The sequence below is a fragment of the Amblyomma mixtum genome, chromosome 3, assembly GCF_055824585.1.
Source record: "Amblyomma mixtum isolate Tamu chromosome 3, ASM5582458v1, whole genome shotgun sequence".
Classification (NCBI taxonomy): domain Eukaryota; kingdom Metazoa; phylum Arthropoda; class Arachnida; order Ixodida; family Ixodidae; genus Amblyomma; species Amblyomma mixtum.
This window is the reverse complement of record NC_143014.1, coordinates 105,838,247-105,859,338: the sequence shown is the minus strand read 5'-3', so window position 1 is coordinate 105,859,338 and position 21,092 is coordinate 105,838,247. Positions and strand designations below refer to the sequence as shown.

Below are 21,092 nucleotides of genomic sequence, written 5' to 3'. Positions count from 1 at the left end.
AGACTACCAGCCTCGATACCACACAACCCTTCCCTCATTGTGGGGCTACTCAGCTTTGGGCTACTCAACTACCCTGTTTGCCATCCCATATAGGCGTCACAAATAACGAGGAGGCAGATGCTCTAGCCAAGGGAGCGCGCGACCCCGGTCGCACCAGTATCGTCTGAAGTCACCCCCTTAAAATTTCACGCGACGCGCCATACAGAATGCTTCCTCATTTCTCCATTCTGATCACCCCTTCACACTCGGGCACTTTTCAAATACCTGCCTGAGCAGTTGTCTCGGCAGGGACATTTTGTGATTTTTCGGTTGCGCATCGGCTACTTCTGTACGGAAGTATTGCCAAGGTCCTTTCCCGGGGCTGCTGTTGGTGCGGCCAATCTTAAACGCTGAGACGGATTCTTTTTTCTTGTCCGGCATTCCGGCACCAGCTCTTCCACAAAGATTTCAATGCCTACTTCACAAGGTGGAGTCGGTACATTGCATGCTAGCAGTGGAACTATTCTTAAACCGCAGATCGAAGCCTTTCGACGCGTTTGATATATCGAATGCTACATCCTTAACTTTCAGCGCAAATCTCATGATGCTCGTAGACTCTTTTCTTGCCGCTTTTTTCGGCCTATTCAGCACCCTTTCAGCATGTGGATTGAGGCTGCAGAATTATTTTCTGTGATCACGCACCAAGAGCAGAAGGTGCTGAAGTGCCGTCGGTGCGCTTCACTTTCGTGCACCACGCCACGCGGGACGAAGAAAAGGGCAACAGCGATGCAGCATTTACAAACAGCCCACAGTGTAGAACTACGCATGCTAATAGCCACCATAAGATCAAATTCTTTTTCTTTTTTTTTTCAGACAACACTGCCTGCTCTCCGTTTGCTCAATTTTTTCGCGGGCTGCGTCGCGTTGAGCCCGTTCAAAAAACTGCGGAGATATTGACTGCAACCACCGCTAGGGCTCTTGCACCCAGCCTCGCTCCCTTCCCTATCCCTCCTCACCCAAGCTTTGCGGAGTTTTATTTCAGTTGCCAGTTTTAGGCCACTTGTGACCGCGTCTCGACTCCCCATTATGCACGCTGCGAAATACTCCAAGTGTGCCCTCGCTACTTCCCTCTCCCCCCTCCGTCTTGGCCACGGCGAAGGCAGCTGTCTCAGGTGCCGGCCGTGACGAGATGAAGCCAAACTCGCTACTTAAGACAAGTGTGTCAACGCCTCCGAGGCCAGTTGTCTTGTCACCCCCGCTCCGGTTTCATGGAATAGCTGTGCCCCTCGAGCAAGCCAACGGTAAGTGCGCAACTCGACGCCAAGATGTGCGAGAGCTCTTTGTCCTGGACGCCTCTGTACGCGGAAAAAAGCGTTCCAAGCCTGCTGGGCAGGAGGTAAAACTGCGCGTATCTTTAGTCGTGCATGTTCACCAGGCAGGACGGATACTGTGGTTAAAGCGTGCCGTTCGTTAGCGACGCTTTAACCGACGTTTCCGTCTTGCTTATATCCAGATCTCCTCAGCGTATCAAGCAGTAGTCTGCCATCATTAGAATTATTGCAGCTTAGCGGCCTATGTTAACTGTAGTCACCGCGTATAAAGTATAGAACTGACCCTGTGCCATCAGAAAAGATATGCATCAGGGTCAGCTTCAAAAATATAAACCACAGGCCAAGCGGAGCAATATGTGCGCCTGCAAGATGCTGTGAAACTGAAGATGACATAGGTTTTTTGTGCGCTACACCGATACTCCGCATGTATGCGAAGAGCACCTTTCAGTATTACTTTTGTTGGCATTTATTAAACGTCGCCGCAGTACTCGCTATTCCGAAGTGTCCTAAATATTGTTGTTAAACATTGTGCTGATCGTCGGAGTAATGCGAAATTTGCGAAATTTGTTTTTCGTGCATTTAGAATTTCCACACCATGACGCTGCGCCCCAAACATGACTATTGCTGCACGAATGGAGCAATGTACAGTGACTTTCGCCTGTTATTGTGCATTTTCACCTAACATCCTATCGAGTATTCTCTTCCGCATACGTACTAATTTCTTCTTTCTTCCTTCTGTGATAGCTCTAATAGCGACCAAGCCCATGTCTTTATCCATGAGTACAATTTCAAGCCTCACTACTTCATAATGCCTAGTTGCACGAGACTATTTAAAGTTTCTTGCAGTCACTCGCCAGCAGTGAAGTAGGAAAACCCCCCTACGCTTCTGTTGTTCAATAATGGATTTTGTGAATGCTCGGCTTTTGTCGCAGCTTAGTGTATGAGTTATAAAGCCGTGAGCACGCTTACCTTAAGCGCTGGAGCGATGTGTTCCGGAACAAAATGAAATATTGGCTCAGCTGCTCTCTGTTGGAACAGTGTAATTGCCAGCACATTTCATATGTCTATGCACCATCGCTGCAGCGCAAGCACTGTGTCTAGATCCAGGCACCTGCTTAAAAAATTAATTGCACTTGCGTGACAGGGCACCATTCGAAGGCGCTAGACAAGTGTGCTCATGGCTGTACTTGTTGACAATCTCATGTATGCGGAGCCGACCGCGATTTTATTAAATTCGTTACTTTATCTAACACATAGTTTTCAGCATAGTGGGCGTCATATAAAATGGACCCTTAGCAGGGCTGATAATTTAGCGCAGTCCAGTAGCAACAAGGATCAGCTGTTGCAAGTCCTTCTTTTATTATTTTTTTTCATCGCAGACGGGCCACGGAGCTGCCGATGCCATGAACATACTCACGTTCGCGCTGCGTAAGTACCGAGCGGGCTATGCGCCTCTTTGTCTCCTAGCCGAGAATTTATCTCGATCTTAAAACTTGACAACGCCCTTCTTTCAGGCGCTCCGATCGAGTGCCTTGCTTGAAGGGCTTTTTTCTTCTCTTGAATTTCAAAGCTAGCGTTAGCTCCGTACCTATCCCGCACATGCCGCATACGCTAAAGCGACATGAATGGTGTCCTAAGTCGCCTTCATCGAACGAATGATTTAGTCCTTCCCAATGAAATCATGGCGAGAGTCAGAAGATACATTTTTGCAGCATTCGTAACAGCGAAGCGGCGTCACCTGAACCAGTCTTTAGGATGAGCATCTCCCCGCAAGAATACGCACGTGTATATAGATGCGTGCTTATGGACGTTTTTTCACCCCTGGATATCTCCACGGACAATAGCGCGAAGTAGTTGTTATGCGAAGGGAGTCCTTGAAGTGGCGCCGTTGTCTGGCAATTAAACACGAACAGCAATACCAGGTGCCTCCAAGAAAGAATGCGGGGGAGCATGGCGCGTTCACTCTCCTATTCACCGCAGCCACTGGCGCAGATAAACACCGATAGAAGGAAATGAAAACAAAAGTAAATCCAACAGGGGGGGAGTAGCACAGAAAGTTGCAATGAAGCGGCTCCTTCCCGGCGCTGACGCTGTTCTTCGGTGGCCTTGGTCGCCGAATCCTTCCAGCTCAGCGTGCCGGGCAGCGGACTTCGAGAGCGCCGCTGTTGCACGGGCCGCCGGAGCGCTCCGCCGAATGACACACTACTGGCAGTAATCCTACAGAGTGTCTTTCGCAACTTCAGCGTCCGCTGAAAGGTCGCGCGCGAAAATAATCGATGGTCACGCGGGGCCTTCTGCTCTCTCGCGGCGTACATCTGTCGGGATTAGCGAAGGCACGGGACCTCAGCACTCCGCGGAGTTCATTCCAAGGAGATATGAATTGCATTTGTCATGCTTTCTACTCAGGATTCGTGCAGACGGCGTAGGGATGCTAAAACATTGCGCTGTGGTTGAGCTCTCTTGTTTGTTTATCTTCGTATTTGTTCATTTATGCTGCTACTGAGGGATTCACTATGTCAGCCGAACGAGCTAATGAAGGGAAGCAAGCCCAAAGAGCGTACTCGTTCTCTTTTTGTTTTACATTTCAGACGCGCATTCGTTCTTTGACGTATAAGACTATTACTTCCATCCGCGCTTTCCTCCTTGTTCGTCTTATATCTCAGAACTGCTTACTAAATGACGCAGTGTGTGTTGTTTCTTTTTTTTTTTACTTAGTGAATAGGAGTTAGTTACACGCCTTTTTTTTTTTTTTTGCAGTAATCTGTGCTCTCGGAGATGAGCACACTCTTCAAGGCACTGTGAGAAGAAGGTTCAGACAGCTGCTAGTTTCAAGTGCTAGCTTCTTCCGCAATGTTTTTTTAACTCTTTGGCTACTGCGAAAAAATGACCGATTTTGAGTGTTTAAAAATAAAAATTATTTCTTCCAGAAGTCTAAATGCGCTTCCCGTTGTAATACATACAACGGTAGCTTAGTATTTGTGCTTCGGAACGAAAAAAAAGACGCTAGAGTTGTGTGTGCAACACTTTTACAAAATCTGTTGGTTATATATGCTGTTAAAACCAAAACAATACAAGCAAAACAAAAATAAGCGGCTGCACTGAGTCAGAGGTTGATTACAAGAGCATTAAACTATACAAAACGTTGCACATGTTCCTAGCAACCATTCTTGCGAATTTCAGCTGCATACATAATACACCGCACTTTCCGTGGTCTTTGGCCTCCGTGGTCTGGAATATGACTGCTGTGCCACTAGAGAAAGCAGTCGCGTTAGGACGTGAAGTGGACATGTGTCCGGAATGTGCTCAACATTATACTTGTTCTGAGTTCTGTTCTTGTTTATTTATAGCAAAGCTTGCGGCTCCTCCTTTTCTGCTTTTTTTTTTTCAGTTGGTAGCGAATGGGTTCTGTGGGTGAAAAGTGGTATCGCCTTTCTTGACATCATCATAATCGAAATTCTGCTGGTGCATTTGGTAAAATATTTTACCGGTATGTTGCGAAAACTATAAAGCACCAAATAAAACTACTCTCATCATTTACAAATAAAGCACACTACATAAAATACAACGTGAATGGCAATATGAAAGACGTGCGAGCATGCGCTGATGTCCCGGGCCTCTGAGACAGTCTCGCAATCGAAACTGAAATCCGACCATTCCACGTGGTTGTCACCGCTACTGCTCGAAAAAAGAAGACAGCATAAGAAACGACAAAAGTGCACAGTGTAGCCTTTCGCCTTTGAGGAGCGCGCGGCGGTCCAGATGCCATGATCGGCGACCGGCGGACTACGTCCAGTCAAAGTTTCATTTTAATGTCGCCTCCTCGCGTTAGAAAATGGAAAAAAAAAAACTGAAAACAAAGAGATAGTGCTATAGAAGAAAACTAGATGGTGCAGCTTGTCCCAAAGCACCGTCGTGAATTTTTGTCGCCAGGTTCAAAATGTCGGTCATATATAATCGATATATATAACCCATGGCTTGATAGCGGAAAAGTTAAATACCTTGAGGTTACAGGCATCAAGACTGTACCTAATAGAGGCATCTTTAAAAATGGTTACGAAAAACAAATTCGGGGCTACACTTTTAAAAACTTGAGGTGACACTTATGCTCCGCCTTAAGAGTTTGATGCAATAGCGTTAATGGATCCCTTCAGCGGCATGGGGTCGTCTTTGCAGATGACTACGCAGACACTGTCGTTCTCCACTTTGCATTCATTGATCGCTACGAGTCCTCATACCACTCCAGGCGCAGTGGTGCAGCGCTTAAGCGATGCGCCACTACCCTGAGATGGCGCGTGCTGTGACCAGGGGCTGGTGAGACTCAGGTTGCTCTCCCCGAACAACCTCTGGTGACCGAACATTAATTTCACTGCTGCCACCTGCCACGGTGGGCAGTGGGTTCAAAATCCGCAGGGCAGGTTGCTATATGTCACAGTGGGCAGGTTACCTTATAAAGTGAGGTGACCGGAGTAGGAGGTGGGCCACCTGCTTTGTCGCTCGCAACACCGACATGTTTTTTTTTTTTTTGCAGAACGTGAGCCTGAACGGTACAGCGTTAAGAAATTTCTCTTTTTAATGCCCAGTACATATTTGCAGTTGTCGTGACCCTCGTGGTGCGCCGCAGCAGAAAATTCATTAGCTAGCTGCCGTCCCCTGCCCCGACCACAAGGTTCTTGGTAAAAGAGAGAAGGGGGCTGCACAGTGTTGTTTGTCAGATCTATTTCGACGAGACCCAAAGTGCATCCTGCGAGCAAGGGTTTTCCGTATTGGAGTGTACCTGTGACAAGCACGCGCATGCATTTGCGTGCTGGTGTCTACTACAGGGGAGGCGCTGAACCTCTCAAGAATACGCGTATAACCGAAAAGGGTTAACTATAGGAACTATATTTCGATTTGAATTGTTTATACTAAATTGGTTGTAAAAAAAAAACTAACTTCCTGTTCCTTTTGTTTTTCAGTTTTCCTAGGCAGTACAACAGCAGGAAGCATGCGGGTATGTAGTATTTTCCTGAATAGCAATCATATTTTGATCTTGAATACTTCGTAAGATGCGGACGCAGTTTTGTGTATTTTTACAGCAAACTTCATTGCTGATTTCCATCTTTTCGCACCGCATCAACAAAAATAACTGTTGCAGTTTTTCTAGTATGCCAGAGTATGCATTAACCGCAGAAATGCTGTAACCTGTAATCCTTATTGCAAAAACAATGCGAGATTTCGGCACCGCTGCTGGTCAACAATTATTGCGTAGTATATTGCGATTGTCTCTACAAAACGTATTCGGATCAAACCTCAGAAACGTGACCGATTACGTTACATAAACGCAACATTCAGACACTGTCCCTCGCTCCGTCAGCATTTACACTCTGGGGACATTCTGCACCAGTATGCCTCCAGCGCTGAAATTTTCCGTGGTGACAGCAGCGCTAGAGCAGACAGCTAGCGATTGGAGGCAACAGCGTTGAGAGGCCTCGGCTGGACTCAAAAGCGCGCCGCCGCCACGCAAGTCCCGCCTTCTAGGGGCATACAACTTTTCTAAGGTGTCTAACTTAGCTTTTTGCCCTGGTAAAAGCGTCCTCGTTCTGCGAACGGTACACATGTCATGCGTTCGGCATGACTGCGATGCGACGGGAGACTCTGTACAAAGAGCGCTACTTATTAATCTATTTATTTATTGCCAATTTTTTTATTACCAGCTACTGAAGCTACCGTAGTGCGGTGAACGAATAACCGATGGTCCCTAAGGGTGACGGCTGGATTCCAAGAGAACGTAATGGTAGCAAAATGGTGGCAGACAGTTAGGCGGGAAATTGATATTAGTAAGTTTGGGGTGGGTGGGATGGTCACAGCTGACGCAGAAAAGGGCAAAGGTATTTTGTTCAGCAATATAGCTGGCCGTAGGATTATGAAGATGAATAGCCGAAGGCCTAAATATAGAGGGCTGCACGCGGAGAACAATGGAGAAGGGAACAATGATAAGAAAACAAGATGAAAATAAGATAATATTAAGTTGACAGAATCTGGCGCCTGTCTCCAATAAAAAGCATGAAGAAAGAGTGAAAGCTACCATATATATTCCCCACTTCACAGCCAGGTGTTCCAAAATGACATTGTTGTGCTAATTAAAGTCACTGATGCTTTGCTAACACTACTGCGTCCTTTCCTGAGAAGCTTCTATTTTCCCGGAATGTGTCCTTGCTCTCACTCCGGCTGTTAATTCCGTTCAAACTTCTAAGTGCATCGCCAGCAAGCAATGGCGTAAAATAACGTTGCTTATAACAACTGTCGTGTGTGTGGGTTTGTGGCTGGCAGAATCAACGTAATAGGCGCATGTAAATAGTCAAACAGGAAGGTTCTCTGTTTTGGTAGACCATCTGCTTATACCCCATCAGAAACCGAGCTCTCCAAAATGACCGTTCACTCCCTTTGCTTCCTTGCTGAGGTTATGTGTGTCCTCCTTCCCGTGATGTCTTTGCAACAGGTCCGTCGATCATCGTACAGCCTCCCCGACGGCTCGGAGTTCATCGTGGGCCTCCTTAAGACTTCTTTTCGATGTCGAGCCAACGGCTATTTTGCCGACGTCGACAATCACTGCCAAGTGTTCCACGTTTGTCACGAGCAACCGAATTTCATGGGTCCTTCCAGGTACCAGCTGTTCAGCTTCGTATGCGGAAACACCACTATATTCGACCAGCTGACACTCACATGCATGTACCCTGAAGACGCCATTCCTTGCGGTACGGCACCCCTTTTCTACGACGTCAACAGCAATGTAGGCGATGAAAGCGCCTACTTCCTGACTGACGACGATGTTGAAAGAGGAGCGCACCACGTACATGACTCATCGGAGGACATACCGCCACCGCATCCACCGCCTCATCCGCCGCCTCATCAGCCGCCTCATCAGCCGCCTCATCAGCCGCCTCATCAGCCGCCTCATCAGCCGCCTCACCCGCCGCAGCACCTGCAGCAGGACCCGAATCCGTATCCACCACAGGTCGACGCTCCGGATCAGTATTTCACGGACTATCGGGAGCTGGGATTCTTCGACCATTTCGAAGACAGGCCCCCATTTCTGACGACCACCAGCACAACAACCACCACTACAACGACGACTAGCACCACCACCCCCAGGCCATCTACAACGCGGTTCACGACTCGACCGTCAAGACGATCAAAGTACTTCCAGCAGCGCTCGAAGACTCGTACCACTCCTGCTCGCTACCGCACCGACAGACCCGCCCTGGACAGCCCGCCCAAGCCTTGGGAACTCCGTGGAGACGCTCGGCGAAGGGGAACTACTTTGGGAGCAGTCCCGACGGCCAGGCCAACGGAAGCGACCTCCTCAAAGCCGGAAAGAGGCCGGAAAACGAAAATTATTGTGACAGCTATTCGAAGGCCTGCGACTCGCCAGCCCGCGCCAACTGTGCCGCCGCGTCGACAAAAAGAGAACATAGAGTACGACGAGAGGTTCCTAGCGCCACCACGGACAGTTCCACCCTTCGATTTTGAATTGCGGCACACTGAAAAACCGACCACAAAGCGCCCCAGGCTCAAATCTTTCGAGGATGAAACTCCTGAAAGCCTTCTCAGGCAGCTTGAAGAAGCTTTCGCGCGCGACTACCCAAATATTCACAGCAGCGGCAAGGCGCCAGTTTTCCCTGGTGTCGTACTGCCAGTAAAAGGTGAAGTCAAGGAAGAAAAATCAGAACCACTGGTTTTGTCTAAGGACGACATCACTAGTGACCTAAACACAACTACTGCGCACAAACAAGAGGAGGAAGAACCACACAGAGGGATAGGTGTACTAACTAAAGATTTTATTCAAGTAGCCCCGAAGGACGCTGATTTGGCCCCTGTGGCACCAATTCCAAACTCAGGCACTGTTTCACCTGCTGCAACAAACACGTCATCAGGTGACGAGATTCAGGTTACCGAAGCACTGGTGTCGACCAATGAGGATTCAGTTCCGACACAGCATGAAAGGCCGATATGGAAGGACGACAGCCAGAATAACGTCACCATTAGTGACCTTGACGTGAATACTGAAGGCGGCCTCACGACTGAACCTGTGGCTACCACAAACTCATCGCTGTCACAGCCGTATGATTCTCCAACCGAATCTCCAGCTCCACAACTTGAACGAGAAGGCCCATCACATCACGCTGAGGACGCCAGTAAATATCATCCGTAAGGGAGCCTGATGCACTCATCAAGGGGCCGGTTCTCTTGTTTTGGGCGGAAGTTGTTCAGAAACGTGCAATAAAGAGCTGTGAAGTAACCTGTACATAACGTGGAAATAAAATCTCTTTTCATAACACTACGGTGGTGTCACAGGTTTCTTTTCTATCTCGCTAATTAGAATTGTATTAAATAAATCTTTCAACTTGAAACGCAACTTGAATGGAATCTTTGGTGCCTAAAAACCTCCATTTTAGTAAATCTTGTTGTTTTAAACTGATGTCACGAGATCAGTATTAAGTTCCTTGGATCTTGGAGCCTTGATCACAGGGTACCATAAGGGGGTATTGCAGAGTTGACTGCTCCCACCTTAAAACATGTTCTATATACTTGCGCAAGAGTACGTGCCACGCTGTTGAATACTCCCGCAGCTAGGACGTACCATCTGCTGCAAAAATTTGCTTTTGCAAAAGACACGTGCATTCACAGACAATACTTCTTATGCCCCAGATGTCTTAATGCCATGGAAATTCCCAACCATCACCATCGTTGCTATATTTCTAGCACTAATTTTCATAACTGAAACTTAATTGTATCGTTCGGTACATTTGTAAATACTCAGCAACTCCATTTCAAACGTAGGCCCCCGCCGTGGCTCAGTGGTTATGGCGCTCAGCTGCTGACCCGAGAGACGCGGGCTCGATCCCGGCCGCGGCGGTCAGTTTTCGATGGAGGCGAAATGATACAGGGCCGTGTGCTGTGCGTTGTCAGTGCGCGTTAAAGAACCCCATGTGGCCGATATTTCTGGGCCCTTGACTACGGCTTCTCGCATAGCCTGTGTCGCTTTGGGACGTTAAACTCCCATAAACCTAAACCTAAACTATTTCAAACGGGGTAGGTGTGGTGCTCGACGTTCCGTTATTTCTCTGAAAAAAATTTCCACTCATTTTACCTGAAGGCATGAGTTAATTTCTAAAGTAATTTTGGCAAGAAAAATTTCATCGTTGGGGCAGTAAGGCCGAAAGAAAGGCATTTAAAAAAAAAAAGGTTCTGAATACTAGGTCCTTGGCGCATCTCAGTTCTTTGCCTGTTCATTGTGTTTAGAAAGGTTGCACATCCTGTTCGATGAGGTTGAATGCCTATTTAGTTTTTACATATTTTTATCATTTATTCCAATGCGTCCAACATGTTGCTAATTTGACAACTTTTTAAGAAATATTTTTACTCTTCAGACCTTCCTAAATATATTTCGGTGTTGCCAAGTGTTGTACGCTTACAGGAAAATAATCGCAGTATTGGGCGTTGAGACATACAGCCACCAAATAAGGATCAATATGCAGAAAACACTGGTGTTCTTCACCTCTTAGTGTGAACAAAACCAATTAGCGATTCATTATAAATATTATGCATCTTTCACTTGGTAGCTGGTTTATTAGTATCAAACGCAGAAAAGTTAGCCAGAGAAAATTTGGTTCAAGAGAGAAAAAAATTTTAAAGCCCAGCAGTCACTATATACGCAGTCAAGGACTCCATTCATCAACTTCATCCCAGAGCAAGTCGGTGCGACTGCCTTTCGTTGTGTGGAGGCACACAGTTCAGTGTCTACTGAACAGGTCTAGCATGATTAGGCAATGAAGCGCTCCTTCCTCTGCATTGGGAACTCCCGGTCCGCCTGTATACAGTACCCAACCAAGCCCTCATCTCCAAGAAACACTGGTTAATGGTTCACCGTTCTAGAAACTCACAAGTCCTATCAGTAGGTGAACGCTCAGGCCACAATACACCCTACTGCCACATATGCCATGCGATAGCAATAATTGCGAATTTTAGCTAAACATATCGCTGTGATTACCGATTCCCTGCAGCGCGACACATTGAACTTTGACAGAGCATTAACGTGTACGTAGGTTGCGTCAGCCTATCTGTCTTCCTCTCTCCTCGTGTACTTTTCTTTCAGCTTCCTTTCCCGTGAGCCGTCGTTCAGGCACCAGTCCTTACAGAGCCCTTACAGTCCATAAACATTGCAACTGCTACTAATGCGAACAGTAATTACAATAATAATAACACCTCCATACCGAAATGATCAAAATTCTAAAGTGAACACAAAGAAGAAATACTCTGTCCAAATCCATAACAGGACAAGAAAGAGAAGAACTTGTCCTAATGAAGTGAACTACAGTATTGAACCTGATTGAAATTTCTTCCATGACCTCCAAAAAAAAAAAGCTCAGCCCTTAACGATTTTTCATAAACTTAGTACACCAGACTAATCGATTATGTGAGTGACCAGTTATACGCATCAACTGCGGTAGACTCGCCCGCTTGCCCGTAACACCATGAAAGGAACAAGAGTGCAACATTCCCCAGAGGCTTCCTCGTGCAAGGTAGCCGGAAATTGAATCATTCCAAGCCTAATTCACTTTTAAGTCTTCGTGCTAGGCTCACATTCGCTCAGTGATAAAGAATTCTGATATTTTAGATAGATGCATCAGTACTCCAATGTTTTTATCAAGAGCTGGCATTCAAGGCACACGCATGCCCACATAGTTGCCAATATTTGCGACACTTCCAAGACGCACGGGCCGATGCTTGCGAGAGTAGTACATAAACAGCCCACTTCCGTGTGTCCGGCGCCATGATCACCACCTGCCTGTCTCGCATGCATCAGACTTTTTCAAGACTGATCCAAGATGCAATGCCCAAGTGAAGCACGTATAGCTTGAAGTATAGCCAAGAAGTGCTTTGCAGCGATGCGATTCAAGAAACGTTGGACTGGTAGTGACTGTATGACATCCATTCCTGCCCACCTCGAAACGAGATTCGTCGTGAATGATACTGGTGCTCATTACTATTTAATGACATATTTTTATTGTCAGTGCCGTAGCCAAGAATATTTTTCGGTGGGTGTTAGACGCCGCTAGTAAAAAAAAAAGAAAGTGGAAGATAGAGAGCCTGCGCCCAAACAAGATCTTAATCATTTTTCTGCTTTATTAAATGCGAAGGGTTATTTGTTTCGTTCACTGTATTATCTGCATAAAAATACGAGTGCACGCAGGACTCTGAAGACTTGATTCGTAAATCATATTTACTTTCTCACAAAAAGAACACTCGTACGAAAAATCGCGGCTCTTTACATTGTTTGCACATGCTATACAGTAACTCAAAAGCTTCTCCTCCACAGCAAAGTCAGCAACTGTGAACTAAGGGCCTTTTTCAAAACTTCTACCCTATGCATGGTAACCTGTGCCCGGACGCAGAGGCGCTTTAAGAAAAGAACAGCACTTTTTATTTTCTCGATAGTTTATTATCATTTAAGGACAATGCAAATGATGAAAAAGTACACTGACGTGAAAAGGCACGTTCAATTGGGTGAACTGCGCCTACAATTAAAAGATGTGCCATAAGTTGCGTGATGGTGAAGAAGAGCGACTCTTTTCTGCATTAAGTACCTCTTCCTATTATAGAGCCGCAACAACGTACATCAATCTTTTCCGGAATAAACCTGCACTCGTCTTGTTTCCTTTTTTACAATTTAGTATGTCGATGCGGCGTGCAAATAGCATGGGCGAAAAAAAAAGGACGAAGGGAGGGGGAAGGGGGAATGCGACGCTCAAAAAATTTCGGAGGGTGTTCTGACACCGAAACATCACCCGCCCCCGGCTACGCCCATGTCTGGTGTTCTCCTTCGGAATGCCACACTGCATTAACAAATATGAAGCGCACTTGAAACTTCTGAACGCACACTTAGTTCCTGTAACCAATTAATAAAAAGTTAGCTAGTTAGTCTTAACTATTGCAAAGTTTACAGAACAAAAAAAATGCTACAGGCTGGGATATGCGACTCTCAACAGCCCTCAGTTGGTTTCACTGAGGCTTGGCGACGCCGTGATTTTTAAAAACTTGGTAACTTTAAACTGTGACACCTGGTATAAAGAGCGGGGAGTAACTGAATAATGGGGGCTAAAAATAATTTCCTTCGTCCTCTTCCATGACTGAACATTTAGTCTTTGAAAACTGCGCAGGGCTGCCTCTTTCGGCAGGTCTTTCTGCTGACTAAACAACGTCTCCGGGGACTAAAGAGTGTGTTTTCTTCCGAAAGAGCGAGAAATCGCTTATAATAGAGGATGTCTGCGGGTCGAGGAAGCTGCCACGTGTTCTTCGCACACCTGATCTGCAGCCAGCGGGAATAAAAGGAATAGCGAGTTGACAGGTAGGACGAAATAAAGACAAGGGGGATAGCAAGAAAGTACAGTTACTACTTACAACTATATGCAGGTATAGCATTCAAACAAACACACGCATCAAAAAGGGAGGATTGAAGATAACTACTGGCGTTACAGTCTGTACGTTTAATTCACTGTAGTTATTTACATAATGGAAAGTTAGAGCACAGCGCGACCTGCGATCTGCTGCTGTTCCACTTACGCACCAGATGGCTCCACGTGCCCGTCAGCTGCGGGCTCGCCTGCCGCGTCAGGACCAATCGGCGCGTGCGGAGTGGTGCCACGCGGAAGCGGTTCACGGTCACGGATCGCCGATCAGGCTATGCTATAGCTCTCTAATGTGTCAACCACGAAAAATCGTCGCAAAAGCCAGATAAAGAATAATGTTTCTTGAAAATTAAAGACTTCGATGCAACATTTTTGAGTCATTAGACTAAAGAGGAAAAATAAACGAAGAAGATTGCTTCGTTTCCCAACACACAGGATTACCGAACTTGTTTTAACGTAGGGACTAGATTTCTGTGGTGCACCAATGGCCACCTCTTTCTAATTTTTAAATGCCTTGTTTTCCGGCCAGTCGGCAACTTCTAAATGCCTTCAGCGATGAAAAATTATTCTTTTTTCGTCAGAAGTACATTCTGAGTGAATTATTCCCCTCGCATAAAAAAAAGTACGATTATTTCCTACGATTCCTAGATGGGTCAAGTGCTACACGTGATACTGAGATGGAATGACCCTACTACACATTTGAAAGCAGCCATTGGGGGCTTTTTAAAACTGTTTTTTTTTTTCAAAACCGCCAAGACAACGAACGCAGTTCCAGATATCTTCCAAAAAGCTGCCTCAGGGTCGTCCTAAATGCGCATTCCAAGGCATGAAGAGTTGTGCAAGGCATCGCCTCTGGTTGAGTTCGATAAGCCCCATGCAAACGACAGCGAATTGCAGCGAATCAGCCAGTAGGTCAACGCATGCTATAGCCAAGCGCCGAGGTCCAAAATATTTCCGGTTTCACGTGTTTTCTTCAGAGTGCAGAAAAAAAATCGCAACAAAGCCAGCGTTAAGAAAAATACGCAATACTGGTCAATATCTCATTTCATTTGATGTTATTCAACTTTCTATTTGTCCTTGCATATCTCCAGTGATTTAAATGTTAACTATTAATTTTAGGCATTAATAAGTTTAGCCTGAAGTGCAGAAATAGCTCTGATTCTACTGGGTGACCACGAACATGCTGCGTCAGCTACGTTCCCTCAGCATTTCCCTGTTTTTGTGACTCTTTTGGCTCAGATTACGCGGGACGCCCTGTATACGCTTATAGAAGTTGGCGCAAAGAAGACAAAGTCCGGAGTGTACGCAGGCTGACAGGTTAACACCGATAGCACTGCAATGTGCACTCGCCCGCAACTGAGCCAGTGCACGCCCTGCCCTTGCAGAGAGTCTACTTTTGAGCCGCCCCATGCGTGAAATCCGTGCGCATTCAATAGCCCACAGGTCTCGGTAGAGATGTAACCGCGCCGAACGCGGAGCGGGCCTCAAAAAGCGGCTCTTTTGCAAGCACGCGCCGCGCAACGCGGAAGCCGCCGTAATTCGGGGATCTTGCTTTTCATGGGGGCGTATGATTCCGCTGTGACAGCCGGCCTTCCTGACGGAGCGCTGTGCAATTCAGCTGTCAGGCGAAGCCACCACCGGAAGCCCACCTTTCGGGCTGGGCCGAACTATCCACGCGCACCCGGAAATTGGCCCCGAAGTGGTCGAATCGGGACAGACACAGCGACAAGCGTGATGCCCCGAATAAAACCCGCAATCAAGTGTTGTTTAGCGGCGAACACGTGTCGTGTCCGACGTTAGATTCTTGCTTCGGAGGAGGGCGACCAACCGCAACTGATTGACAACCGCTGCTTTGCCGACGAACCCGAAGGTCAGGATGAAAGTTTCGGGGGCTAAGTAAATCGGATCCTGAGCATCTTGCGGCTTCCTTATGCACCTGACCACCTGCCGTCTATTCTTTGCTACAGTTACTGAGGGTAGCTGACGATTGTTCGCGCCCGGGCCTTCCTCTAAAATGCTACAAAACGTCTGACAACTTGCAGAGGTAAGAGACAAACAACGCTGCGTTCTCTATTTAACGAATGATCCCACCTTTGCAAATCAGTTTACTTGGAAGCACGCTTCAGGACGCGTGCAGAAGAGTAGTTGTTCTCCATAGGGATTATCTGGAGAACCATGGAGAACCACTCGTCCATGCACGGTTGAGGGTTTTCTGCCTGAGTAACAATTTTCCTCGTTCGTACAAAGAATCTTTCTTGATCGAAAGGGAGGGGAGGCGCTTCTTTCCATCACGACATTCGCGTCTGGACTTACGGCCTGAAATACGCCGTTCAGTCGGGGGGTAACCGGCTTCACGGATGTCACATTTATGATGGGTGCGGTTCATATACCCAAACCTTCAGGGAATAGCAACCACACGCTCACTGAGTGGCTGACGTGTTCGCATCTAGTGACGATTTTCCGGTATATATAGTTGCCACGCCCGAGTTGTAGCATTGTGAGCATTGACGTCCTTGCCCAGGGAAAGTATCGTCGTATGCGTCACAGTAGGCGGTGCCACATTACGACTATGCGATGGCTGCAAGGCACAGCTGAGCATACGGACTGCGGCTGTCAGCTTCTCACATTAAAAGCCTTCCATTTTTAGTTTTGTTCAGCACAGAACAGCTCCACAATAACTCAGTTACTATTTCATTTTTTTATGATTTAACGCTAAGGTCCGTGGTGCGTAAGGCACGCAAGGCAGCAATGTGGTCTGGTTTTCATTTTTGATGGAATTAAGGCGCTGCACTAGGAATTTAGGCAAAACAAAATGGGGTACACAGAACAAGCGCGTAAGGCACACTTCACAAGCTTAGTCTGAGTGTAGCAAATTTTTTCTTACCTTCGAAATGGGAAGTAAAGGTGATTGCTATATTTACCGCTGCAATCCGCTGTGTGGAATGATGTGATTAACCGCGACCTGTGCTGTAGGTTTCACTTAACACAAGAAAAATTCTGCGATTAAGCATAATGCTCTGGTCTTTTTCGTGGGTGTTTTATAAATCCTTGTTATGCAGCATCTTGGATTTTGCTTCCCCACTTTTCTCCCCCTATACTAGTTTTCAACATTCTTGCATGAGCCCCTAAAAAATAACTGATAGTACATAAGCCCCAAAAATGTCAAGGTTCTGGAGGTCTCTCTCTCTATTCAGTAGGGGTGCATTCGTCAGTCACATGCAAAGTTTATTTTGGTGCCCTCATGTCTCGTAAAAATACATAACACCTCTTAACTGCGAGTCAATGCCAATGCCGACTGAAAGACGACATATTTTTTTTTTTCGTGCGAAGCCTAAGCTCGTAGTCATCCTTAGGTCACTGACCATGTGAGAATTTTGTGATACGGGTCATTTTGCGTGTAATACATTGCTTCTTTTCCATCACTTTTCTTCTATCCTTACCATACACCACGCCTTAGCATACGCCACGCCACAGGAAGGGCGGGGCATTGCTCGAAGCAAAGCCGAAAGTTGAAAGGAATCAAGACGAAATAAAACCGGAGTAGTATCAACATACTATTGCCGTATTATTTTCGTGTACAAAGGTATAGACAGTCTTTTCCGTGGTTTCTTTTGAAATAGAAGAACCTTTCTTCTCTACTTCTAGTTATTTTCCTCGCTAGATCAATCTGCGTTTGTGTCCCTGAGAGAATCAGAGTGCTTTCCTTTGCTCTGGCGCGCGGGCAAAGGAACACGTTTGGTGCGACTTGTTCAACCTGTCCAGGACGTTAAGCTTGGAATGGTTCAGAGATTTGTATAATCTTGTTAAAAAATCTTTCAAATCATGAATGGTTGCCTTTCATGGTAATTGGTGTTCTGCAGACAGGCCTCCATTGCACATCAAGGCTTCCGACTCGACATCTTCATAAGGAACTTTACGGTTGCAAGTAGAAAAAACAAAATGGCCCATTCCAGCAACGCCTGAAAAATTAAGATCAACAAATTTCCGCGACATGCAATAGTAACAACAGCGCTGAGCAATTGCACTAGCTTGAGACCGAATTGCGTTCTCCTTGCAATTCCTCTCTGTCATTGGAGTCAGAAGAAAAAAGGAAAGAGACCGGAAGCGCTTGTAAAAACTCTATTAAATGCAAAATATGGATCGAAGGTGACGATGGCGACAACGTTATTCGCTGTACTAAGCACGCGTCGAATCCTTAAAAAAGACACCTTGAAAATGGTAGCAAACAACACAAAACCAATAAAACCCCACTTCATTGATCTGCTACTGCTGGCTTAGTTGAACTCCATTTCAGAATACAAGTAAACTGCCGCAATCCCATGAACATGATCACAACGGTGGATACAGAATCGCATCCTCGTTGAACCACAGCGTGCGCAGGAACGGCTGTTTGTATACCAGCCGTTTTTTTTTTTTTACGCCTTTGCTTGCCCGGGGCTATATGCCCACACGCCAACACTTGGAGCGAGAGTACAGACACAGTGCGGCAGCAACGTTGCTATGGATATTTTAGCAGCAAATTATTCGCACGAGCCACTATTCTCTCTGCGCTGCCGATGATGCTCCTACGAGGAATTCTCGGAAACACGTTGTTGAAGGTGAAGCGAATTACCTCACTGGTGCTATACAAGGAAAGATTGATCGCATTTATTCATGGGGCGAACGTAGTAGTTCTTTACACTTAGGTTCCTATTCTGTCCTAAAGTGGTCGGTCTATTAGCGCAGGTTGCCAGGGACAACAGAAACGAAGGAGACGGGACACAGCGCGACTAACAACTCAGGGTTTATTGAAAGTTCACTTACTTATACGAAGCAGCTAATCTTTTACAACAAAAGGAAATGCAGCAATCCTTCCTTTCTACTGTCCCTGTCATTCCACTCCAACAGTCCGGCAAAACTATGCACCAAAAAGCCTGCAAGAACGTCCTAAAGTGGACGCACTTTCGACCTTCTTATGGTGAATATGACTATAGGAAAATGGTTGAAACGCAGGTGGGGAATTTACACGGTGCAAAACAAGATTCACGTTTCAGTTCAGCGAAATTTCCCGTCCTTCCAGCAGCCGGTTCAAAGCTTCTTTGCCTTTCTCTTCCAGCCGTTCGTACAGTCTGACTCTCCGCCCATTGAGTATTTTGTTGACGATAAACTTTCCCAGCCAGTTGAAGGCGAACGAAGCCCCGGTAAATCTCGTGACCTTGATTCTTCCAGCATCAGCGACCTGCGAAAAATTGCACACTCATGAAACCAGCATTAGTTGCACGAGACGTCGCCCATGCAACGTTTGATGCAGCGTCTCATCTCCTCTTGGACATTCCATAAACAGCAATTTTCTAAATTTTCAGCATATCATAAGGACCTTGAAAGTTGCGCGCGGCACTGCTTGCTGTTTTATTATTAATTTTTACGTAGTGTCCGGAGAGAGAACATTAGTTCTCTCATTAGAGAGTTTTAAAATAGCGCACACACGCTTATGCAAAATATGTGCAAGAATTGTGCGGGACTGTGCGCAAAAGTCACTATAAGTAACCTTTTGTAGTTTGCCACTAGCAAAACATCTAAACAGGGCACATGTGCGCCAAAGTGCTCGCGTGCGTCCGTCGCATATCTAGAGCAGCCAGGCGTACCGCTGTACGGCCGGGAAACAGTGGTGGGCTTCTGAAACCCAAACGCGCCTTTCCGTCTGTCTCCCTCAGATAAATTCAATGTCCTGTTATAGCAAGAAGTTGGCTCTGAAAGAATCATCCAGGATGTCGCTCTTGCATTACCATCGCATGTTTTTCGTTTTGTTACGAAACCAGATCAAGATGAAAAGCAAAAGCCGGCAACACTGGCAACAGAGGCATTCTAATTATTGCGAAGCACCCCTGACTTTGTTTTTTTCTGGTGATGTTTCTCCTGCTTCATTGTATAAAATATAAGAAATGGTCTTTATCGTTACGACTCATTTCTTGAAGAGCGATGAGCGTCTCTCACTATTGCGCACCGAATCCCTCACTTCCACTTTGTTTCAGATTGGCCTGGCAGTTACAGGATGCCCGCTACACCATTGCACAGTTGCTTGCCTTAGTGTATCCAGCGTTTCACACTATGCGGTCACAAAAGCAAAACCCAAAACATGTTTCCTTGTGCTTTCTTTGGCAGCATCAATCATTAGCCTTTTTGTGAGGACATAACCCGATGTTAATTTCAAAGAACATGCGACACGCACAGCAATTTACTATGATACGCACCTTCGACCGCAAAACCTCAGTTTACTTTTGTCAGCTAGGCAAGAATTCAAGCAGTTGTCTTGAGTAAAAGGAGAACATTATGCCTTCTTGGGCAATATAAACCTAGGATGCGATGTGAGCAGTGTTATCGAAATACGGGACTGCTTTCTTTCTGTGTAATTCTAAATATGACCGCAGTGACTTGAGTCATGTCAAGTAGTATGGCGAGGCCTACACATTTTTTAATGAGCACAGTTCGAATGCAGACCAATCTGAGCAAATACATTTTACTTATTGCAGGGTTATCGTGTCAAATAAGGGAATTTGAGTACGGTAAGCTCAGCAGCTCCCAGAAATATTAGTCAATGGTCAACAATCGATGGTCAGAAGTGTGCTTTTGGCCATCAAAAGGTGCGATGATCGATACAACAAAAATTTCACGGGCAATCAATGCAATTCATGCGGAGGGGAACGCGTTAGCATGCCGGCTGCGAGCCACGTGAACGATTTGTACTGACTGATTGAATTGATTCCCACCGATGCCAATTTAAGTTTCGTTCTGACAAATTGTTTCTTTGCATGTTTTCCAAATCTTTTAAATAATTTAGAACACTGTGCAATTTGTTCAAATCAGAGGTCCAGTAGGCATCAAGCGTAATCTTTAAACAGGCCACGCGTTCGAACTTTGGCTGGCGCGTCCATGCGCCCGCGTGCTCTTGGATTTCTAAGCGGTCGCACAAATCCGGCCGCACGTTCGAACTTGGACTCCGACGTGCAAGGGCCTTCGTGCTCTCTCGTTTGGACTGCTTCAAGTGCAGATTAAAGCTGATGAAATGCACGACATCCTAACCACAGCGCGAGAGGCAAGCAGTTTAACATGCGGGGAGATAGGCTGCGGCAATGACCGAGTTGTCTAAAGCAGCGGCAAACGCAGCTGATCTGTTCACGGCACCGCTGGTTCGAATCCCGCTCGAGGCCACACGAAGGCTTTTCTCAGAGGCTTCAAAGACCAACGCCGGACAAAAATTGCTGCAGGTGGGCTTCTAATGCTAATGCATTTATGAAGCCCGAGATGAGGATTACCTCCATAACAGCGCACACCGCGGAGCGTGTAGCATTTCGAT

General features: G+C 46.3%; 2 protein-coding genes across 4 annotated transcripts in view; one reads left to right on the top strand and one right to left on the bottom strand.

The window, feature by feature from the left end:
* The first annotated feature begins 1,157 nt into the window (after window positions 1-1,157).
* On the top strand, window positions 1,158-9,600 carry LOC149351251 (uncharacterized). The gene is made up of 4 exons (XM_089577003.1): window positions 1,158-1,280; window positions 2,690-2,738; window positions 6,266-6,300; window positions 7,789-9,600. The coding sequence occupies exons 2-4, from the start codon at window positions 2,714-2,716 to the stop codon at window positions 9,499-9,501; spliced, it is 1,773 nt and encodes a 590-aa protein (XP_089433129.1). The 5' UTR covers window positions 1,158-1,280; window positions 2,690-2,713; the 3' UTR covers window positions 9,502-9,600.
* Window positions 9,601-17,862: 8,262 nt separating this feature from the next.
* The window catches only part of LOC149351250 (uncharacterized), a 35,598-nt gene continuing 32,368 nt past the window's right edge, over window positions 17,863-21,092 (bottom strand). For all 3 annotated transcript variants that reach the window (XM_089580532.1, XM_089580534.1, XM_089580533.1), the window contains one exon: window positions 17,863-18,977. In XM_089580532.1, coding sequence (XP_089436658.1) covers window positions 18,789-18,977 — 189 coding nt within the window. In that variant the 3' untranslated portion in view covers window positions 17,863-18,788. The remainder of the gene's footprint in view (window positions 18,978-21,092) is intronic.

Coding starts and splice junctions, on each gene's coding strand:
- LOC149351251 (XM_089577003.1), top strand. CDS start 2,714: ATGAACATACTCACGTTCGCGCTGC. Junction 2,739..6,265: donor CATACTCACGTTCGCGCTGC/GTAAGTACCGAG, acceptor TTTGTTTTTCAG/TTTTCCTAGGCAGTACAACA. Junction 6,301..7,788: donor CAACAGCAGGAAGCATGCGG/GTATGTAGTATT, acceptor TCTTTGCAACAG/GTCCGTCGATCATCGTACAG.